At 41.9% G+C, this 6,642-nt stretch overlaps 3 protein-coding genes across 6 annotated transcripts in view; 1 reads left to right on the forward strand and 2 right to left on the reverse strand.

The window, feature by feature from the left end:
• The window catches only part of LOC118431853 (elongation of very long chain fatty acids protein 6-like), an 8,508-nt gene extending 6,850 nt beyond the window's left edge, over positions 1-1,658 (reverse strand). The window contains exons 1-2 of one of the 4 annotated variants that reach the window (XM_035843255.1): positions 1,407-1,658; positions 100-248 (exon numbers count right to left, since the gene is read on the reverse strand). In XM_035843255.1, the coding sequence (XP_035699148.1) occupies positions 100-208 (109 nt within the window). In that variant the 5' untranslated portion in view covers positions 209-248; positions 1,407-1,658. Of the gene's footprint in view, positions 1-99; positions 396-597; positions 786-1,406 lie in introns of those variants that run through there. The other 3 variants (XM_035843253.1, XM_035843254.1, XM_035843252.1) reach the window with 3 other exon arrangements.
• Positions 1,659-2,541: 883 nt separating this feature from the next.
• On the forward strand, positions 2,542-4,851 carry LOC118431855 (NADH dehydrogenase [ubiquinone] 1 beta subcomplex subunit 6-like). The gene is made up of 4 exons (XM_035843256.1): positions 2,542-2,791; positions 3,222-3,311; positions 3,957-4,010; positions 4,361-4,851. Exons 1-4 carry the CDS (start codon positions 2,588-2,590, stop codon positions 4,403-4,405), a joined length of 393 nt encoding a protein of 130 aa, XP_035699149.1. The 5' UTR covers positions 2,542-2,587; the 3' UTR covers positions 4,406-4,851.
• Positions 4,695-6,642, reverse strand: part of LOC118431852 (deleted in malignant brain tumors 1 protein-like) — a gene marked incomplete in the record, with an annotated part of 11,864 nt that continues 9,916 nt past the window's right edge. The window contains 1 exon segment of the mRNA XM_035843251.1: positions 4,695-5,995. Within this exon segment, the coding sequence (XP_035699144.1) occupies positions 5,512-5,995 (484 nt within the window).

Consider the following 6,642-nt stretch of genomic DNA (forward strand, 5'->3'; position numbering starts at 1 on the left):
TGAAGTCCTTCCTCAGCTTATGTTACTGTTTTATGCCACCGGAGGGAATTGCTTGGAGATTAGGGCGAGGGGTGACCTACGAAGTAGTCTGTGCCTCACCTGATTTCCAGACGTTGCTGAACCACAGGTGAAACTCTGGGCCGTCAAAGTCCTTCTCAAACGTGAAGGGTGGAGGAACATGTTGGAAGGTGACGTTTGTGTCCGCCATCTCGCGCCAACCTGCCGTAGTTCTGCCCTTCTGACCCCAGCTAGTCACAAGATATGTGCAAGAACACGCCGAGAGCAAGTGAGAGGTGGAATGGCAGTTCGCGGGACCAACCGTTTCTGCCTGCATAAGGGAGGAAAAAGATATGAAGCGCTTTGATTTGGTTTCGGAATTCATATGTTGCGCCTTATGATACTGCTAGGTACCAGGGAAAAAATTCACAATGTCGGTATATTCTTTCGTTCAAACTGGCCAATTTCTTCAAAATACTTAGTCATCGCTCCTTAACTTCTTTGCTCTAATGATTCTCTAATGTTTAAATACTGGTGTTTTTTTTCTTTTCTTTTTTTCTAAATAATTGTCGCTGTATATCTGATTAACATTCCACAAACCCGAGTGCAACCATTACTGGACCATCCCATAACTCGCTTCCTGGTTCCAGCGTTGCCAAAGAAAATGGCCTGATCTTGGGAGTGGTCGCGTGATGTTTGTTTAGGACACGCGTCACATTAAAACTGTTGAGAAAAATGCGCCTTATAACGGTTGCCTCCAATAGGGAAATACACGGAATATAGAAGGTCAAGACGACTAAAAACTCTTGTTTCCCTAAAGATTTTTTTTGTCTAGATAGCCTGTCGGCTGGGCGAGAGGTCCGAAAACAAGGTTTTGTCTACTCTCCAAGCAGAGGTTCGGCTCCGGCTGTTTGGGGGCTTTCTGGGGGGCATTCTTATTGGGTTTTCTATTTTGTACCGTTTTCTTTATGTTTGGGCGACGGTGGAAAGTAGAAAACCCAATAAAAACACCTAAAAAGGGTTTTAAAAACAGCCGAAGCCGAACCTCTGCTTGGAAAGTAGGTGTTCGTTATCAGGTTCATTCTTACTCAGCTGTTTCATTCCACATCTTTATTTTATCACGAAACGTATGTTTTGTCTTTGTTGTGGCATTGCCTAACTCGGTTGGGCAAAAATGTACAATATAGGGCTTTGTTCATTCATTCATTAAAATCCAGAATTTTTGCCAAACAACACAAGTTCACACACTACGACACAGCACCACTCGGAGGTGCACTAGAAAACGTTTATGGAATTAGCATATGTCACATAATTATCAAATATTATAGATATAGTAATATTAAGTTGTAGTTGTAAGATCAGATTTTAGAAAATACAACGAAAAGTAGCAGGGTTACTGACTTACTCACCAAGTCTGTAAAAATCCCGGCCACTACTATCCCCGCGCCCCAACCTGTGCTTGGAGAATAGGTGACGTGCCCTTTCTTTTACCTGGACACAAGACGGGGATGTGCCAGGAAGAGTTAACTCTTTCAGATTGAGAGAAACGTATTGATTAGCTATACACAAGTGTTCTGTAGATAGAGAGAAGCTTTCAGCTATACACAAGCTATAGACAACCAGTTCACAGAGAAAACAGCAGACCCTAGCTGTCCGACCGGTCATTCTAGCCTCCACCAGGCCTTCTTTAGGGATATGAATGGATATAATGTTTACCTTTACATGTTGTAGTCTAACACTGTTTATTCTTACCCCCAACACATGTAGACCTGAGCCGCCCTCTAGCTCTGTGCTAAGCCATTTGCTGCATTATGTAACCGAACACCACAGAGTCTCTGCTACTTTACCAGTAACCATGGTGACAGTCGTATGGTACAGGTCGTTGACGAAGAACAAGGGAAACAAGAAATCTTTTTAAAAAAGCTGTGCCTTGCCGCGTATTTTATGTTATTTTGGTAAGTTAGACTAGATTCTACGCTTAAAAATCCCGAGTTCCACATGTCGCCCCCCTCCCCCCTCATTATCATAATTTATGTCAGATGAATTATTGGCACATTAAACAGGTTTTGTAAAACTTTTTGACCCACAATGAATATGCATTATTTTTTATTACAAACTAAGTTCCTTCTGATGCAATTTGTGATATATATTTATATAAACATGGTGAGTTAAAGCGTAGATTTATTACGCTGGACCACATACAGTAACATGCGTCTAGAAGAGCGTTTTAATACTCGCCTGGAATGTACCATTGTCTAACTAAGCCATGAAACTCGGCAAGGAAAGAAAACGTCTTGTCTCTCTTGTCTAGTTTTCTTTCTTTTTTGATTTTGTTATACCCCCATTAAAAACGGGCCTTTGGAAGGGGCTTTGGAAGGGCTGGGTTAACAGGTCCGTCCAACCATGGAAGAAAGCTGGCGTAAAGCTGGCAAAAACATATGTATACCTTTCGAGGAGGTTAACATAATTAGTCAGGCCATAAGAGTCAGCCCGCAGGATATGGCCCACTGTGAGAAATGTGGTAAGGCCTTTAACCCCTGTTACCAAAGTGGCACAGTCCAGTTCTCCGTGTACGCTCATCATCATCAACATGGCGCCGCTTTCTGAAGCCAGAGAGCGAGAGATCGAAGAGTGGCGTCAGGCTCGCGCCAAGATCCGTGCCGACCGCCATGCCTTCTTAAAGGACCAAGTCTTGGCGCCGAACGAGCCCCTGCCCCCGAAGAACCCGGGTTTTTCGGCGCGGTGGTCGGGCTGGTGGGCCACACAGGGCGCCAAGTTCGTCCCGATGGTGGTGGTGAGTTGACCCGGTCTTGGTTTGACCTCTGTGGTACAAATTGTTGTTTTCGTGAGTTTTGCGCAGCGTAGGCTCATGTCAGCTCGTAAATCGAATTCGTGTTCAATTGTAGTACCAGTTGTTGGCGATTTGTGGGCTCCAAAACAACATCATCACAAGGAAATTCTTAAAATGTACCTGTTCACATATGGGGGAGGGGGGCATGTCATAATAAAGACATTATATTTTTAGTTTGTTTAAAATTGCTTTTTAAAGTTCTGAAACTTGTTATTGGAATGAAAATCTTTATTTCCCTTATACAACTTTATTTATTTATTAAAATTTTAAAAACAATGGACATCACATGAAGGTGAAATCACATTACACACATGTTTGCATGAAGTGCATAGGGTCATCAGTAGTATGTTCCTTTCTCCCTTGTCTTCCTCAGCAAACTCCAGTGCGGAAGGGCGGCATGTTCTTTCTCAAGTGGGTCCTACCACTCTGGGTTGGGCACTACCTCTTCAAGTACAACTTCTTAGTAAGTCAACTTCTTTGATAAGTCGTGGGATTTTAACTCTTGAAGGGCATCTTATCATATTATGGCTGTAACCTTCAGTGCAACCAAAATATACCCTCCAAGAATGACAATGTATAAGCAATAAAGATTATTCTGGATATTGTCTTTGAATGATGTATATTTGGCAAAGAGATGTTAATGAATTTGACGTATGACTATGAATTTTTATTATCAGCTCATGCAGTATGTTAACTATAACATGCATAGTCTGTACTCATGTCAAACTGTATACTCATGATCAAGCTAGCACCTGGCTAGATTTTGTGAAATAGTCAGACATCAACTACTAGTATCTTTTGCCAGTGACTGAGGAAAGTTTGAAGTCAAACTTTGTTGTTGTTGTTGTCCTCGTTTAACGTCTATTATTTCGCTAGACGTGGTCTCTTGGTGCTAAGTAACACATGGTTAGCTTTTGAGTCAATAGTCTCTCTTGGTATTTAACTCTTGGTTCCTTGTGCTTGAGAGTTGTTGGAGGAGTTTCTAGGAGAGTACGTCGAAACGGTGTGTACTCTCAATGTACTGGGAGAAGGCCATGTACATCTGTTTGTACACTATTGAACCAAACTTTGAATTGATATATAAATGCTCAATGTTGTCATTGTGCAGGGTAAGGATGATGGCATGACTGGTGTCGTCTACAGAAGACCAAGGGTTTACCCGGTAAGTACAGCAGGTCCATTGTTCAGGCACTCCAGTTTCATTTCTTGGTTCTTTGAGTTAGAATTACTTAAAGTTTTATATTAGGCTGCAGTTTATGCTTGCTGAAATTTATATGTGTATATATTTATATATGTATGTATACTGGATGAATGAATACTCGTAAACTTTGTATTCACTGGAATGACCTCTCAGCCTTATCAAATCTTCTCGGAAGTTCAGGGAACACAAAATATATAGCAATTATGAAAAATACTAGTAATTATCATCACTCTGTCACTTTGTATTGGCCCTCAAAGCTATTTTGCTACCTTGAATTGTAGATATATCTAAACTCATTGTTATCCCTGCAGAATGATTCAAAATTCAACCCACCACCTGCCCCTGGGGAAGCATAACCAACCAGCAGCGCCATCTAGCAGCTGGTGGGAGAAGGACAGTTGGATGCACTTTTTAGCACATAAAACATAGGGACTTTCAATCTTCAAGTTCAAACTTTCAGTCTTACAATTTGCCTTGCAGAGTGACATTTCTGGAAATCTGTGCACATGTTGAAGGTTGTTAACACACAATGATATGATTTTTGCCTGGGATATGATTATTAGTAACCTCTTCCCATTTTTGAGTTGACAGATTGTTTTCATTCATGTTGCTTAAAGAGAAAAGACAAAGTACATGTAGACAATATATTTTGCAGAAATAAATCTTCTTTATTCCCTTCCAAGTTCAATCTTTCGCATATTGATTTACGTACATGTTTGTATCTACAGATACAGATACCTTCCTAACAATTTTTGGCAACAGACAGAATGTACAACTATAACACTTCTTAAAGAATGTTCAAGAACATTCACTTCAGTGTGAAATAAAAGAACTGAAGAAAGGTATGGAATCGTACTGTTTTTACATATGCACATGCTGACATAGCTATTCGAAACAAGTCACCAGGTATGCAAGTAATTGTATACATGTTGTTCATCTGCAAGGTTTCCACTTGTGGAAAGACATGGATTGATTGTCAGTTTTGTCATAGCTTATCTAACTCCAACTTAGTACTGTGTAATTCCAAGAACACTGAATTTGATAATGGGTTCCACAGTTCAGTGTTCCTATCGCTTCAGTGTTCTGTGTATAACACTGAAACTTGTAGCCAATACAGACATTATTATATATGAATTATAATGTACATGTATGTGCAGTGTACATGTACATTATCATATGTGTGCTAGTGCTCAACCAGCACCATACATTTTCAGGTTTGTGTATGGCATCTCATTTGGAGGAGACGGCTGGGCACACAACTCGTAATATATTGACCAGCTTTGGTGTTTGGTAGGGTACAAAATACTTGCTGCATGTGCAAACATACCACACAAAACATCCTTAGTACAATGTACTACTGCAACATAAAGTAAATTTGATACACAGACACAGTTTTTGGCGACGCCTCAGGGCTGGAGCCTACTGTACATATTTTCTTGTATGGGAGAACCTTAGTCTTTAGCTAATCAGACTGGTCATTGACAACAACACACTCATAGGACACTCTCCGAGGATAGGGGATGTTCCCGGCACTGTCTCTGTTTATCGATTCATAAGCATGGTAGTTGTCCAATGATGCTGGTGGTGTCTGCCTTTCAATTTCATGACTGTCCCTCCGTCTGTCTACTTCTCTGTTGTCTCTGCCCACTGAATAAGCAAAGTCTGGTGTCTGCTCCAGTGCAGCGGCGCCACCTTTCCTCTGGGATGGTAAGTGCAGCGCATGGTTTGCTGCTCTGGCTGCCTCGAGTTGGGCGATGGTGCTGTAATTCACGTCGCTCCCGTCAGGAGGCCGCCGCGTGGAGAAGTAAACGAAGTTCGGAGTCGCGTTGTTTTCCCTGTACATAACCTCTGGGGGTAATTTCGTAGCCGCTCGTTCAGCGACATCGTTGTACGTACCGTTCTCGTTTTTGACTGCAGGAGGCGCGCCGCTCTCTGAAGGGGATTTCCTGCAGTTACAGAAGAAAATGATACATTTTTAGTCACAACAACTGAACTGTACATGACTGACAAGAGCTACTTTTCCTTGATACTCTCTACATGTCATTCTATAATTCTGAATCACAAAGACACCAATGAATACTACTAGTGTATTTGATCGCAAGCACTAGTATATGTGCAATTGGTTTGTCCAGATGGCAATTGTGACCTTAACATAGTGTTAACAACTGATGATTGCATCTTCAAACGCCTCTGTATCACATAGGTGCTAGAATGCCAGTATTAGGCAGACTGGTGGTTAAACAATACGCGACAATCCAATCTCGTTGGGAGGTCTCGCGAGACTGTAATCTGGCCGCGCGCGCGCGTGATTTGACAGTCGGACGGTAACAGCCTTCAGCAGCCCAGCGGCTAACAATGGCTTCTCCCAGCATCGACTCGATCGAGTCAACTTCAGAGATTCGTTGTGCTTTTATTTGGCAACATCCGCCGGTAAATCGGCATGCCATGAGCAGATAATATTGTTGTGAACCTATGGACTCGATATCGTGCTGTAAATTTGCAAATTTCTGGTCATTTTCACAATTTTTGACGGGCGGTTTATGCTTGCTTGTCGTGAGAAAAACGTGCATATAGGCGCGTCGCCTTACTTGTA

The sequence above is a fragment of the Branchiostoma floridae genome, chromosome 15, assembly GCF_000003815.2.
Source record: "Branchiostoma floridae strain S238N-H82 chromosome 15, Bfl_VNyyK, whole genome shotgun sequence".
Lineage (NCBI taxonomy): Eukaryota > Metazoa > Chordata > Leptocardii > Amphioxiformes > Branchiostomatidae > Branchiostoma > Branchiostoma floridae.

Bases quoted from the DNA above. Each gene is read 5' to 3' on its own strand.
- LOC118431855 (XM_035843256.1), top strand. From the start codon at position 2,588: ATGGCGCCGCTTTCTGAAGCCAGAGAGCGAGAGATCGAAGAGTGGCGT. The intron at 2,792-3,221 runs GTGAGTTGACCC...TGTCTTCCTCAG, and splicing joins AGTTCGTCCCGATGGTGGTG to CAAACTCCAGTGCGGAAGGG. The intron at 3,312-3,956 runs GTAAGTCAACTT...GTCATTGTGCAG, and splicing joins TCTTCAAGTACAACTTCTTA to GGTAAGGATGATGGCATGAC.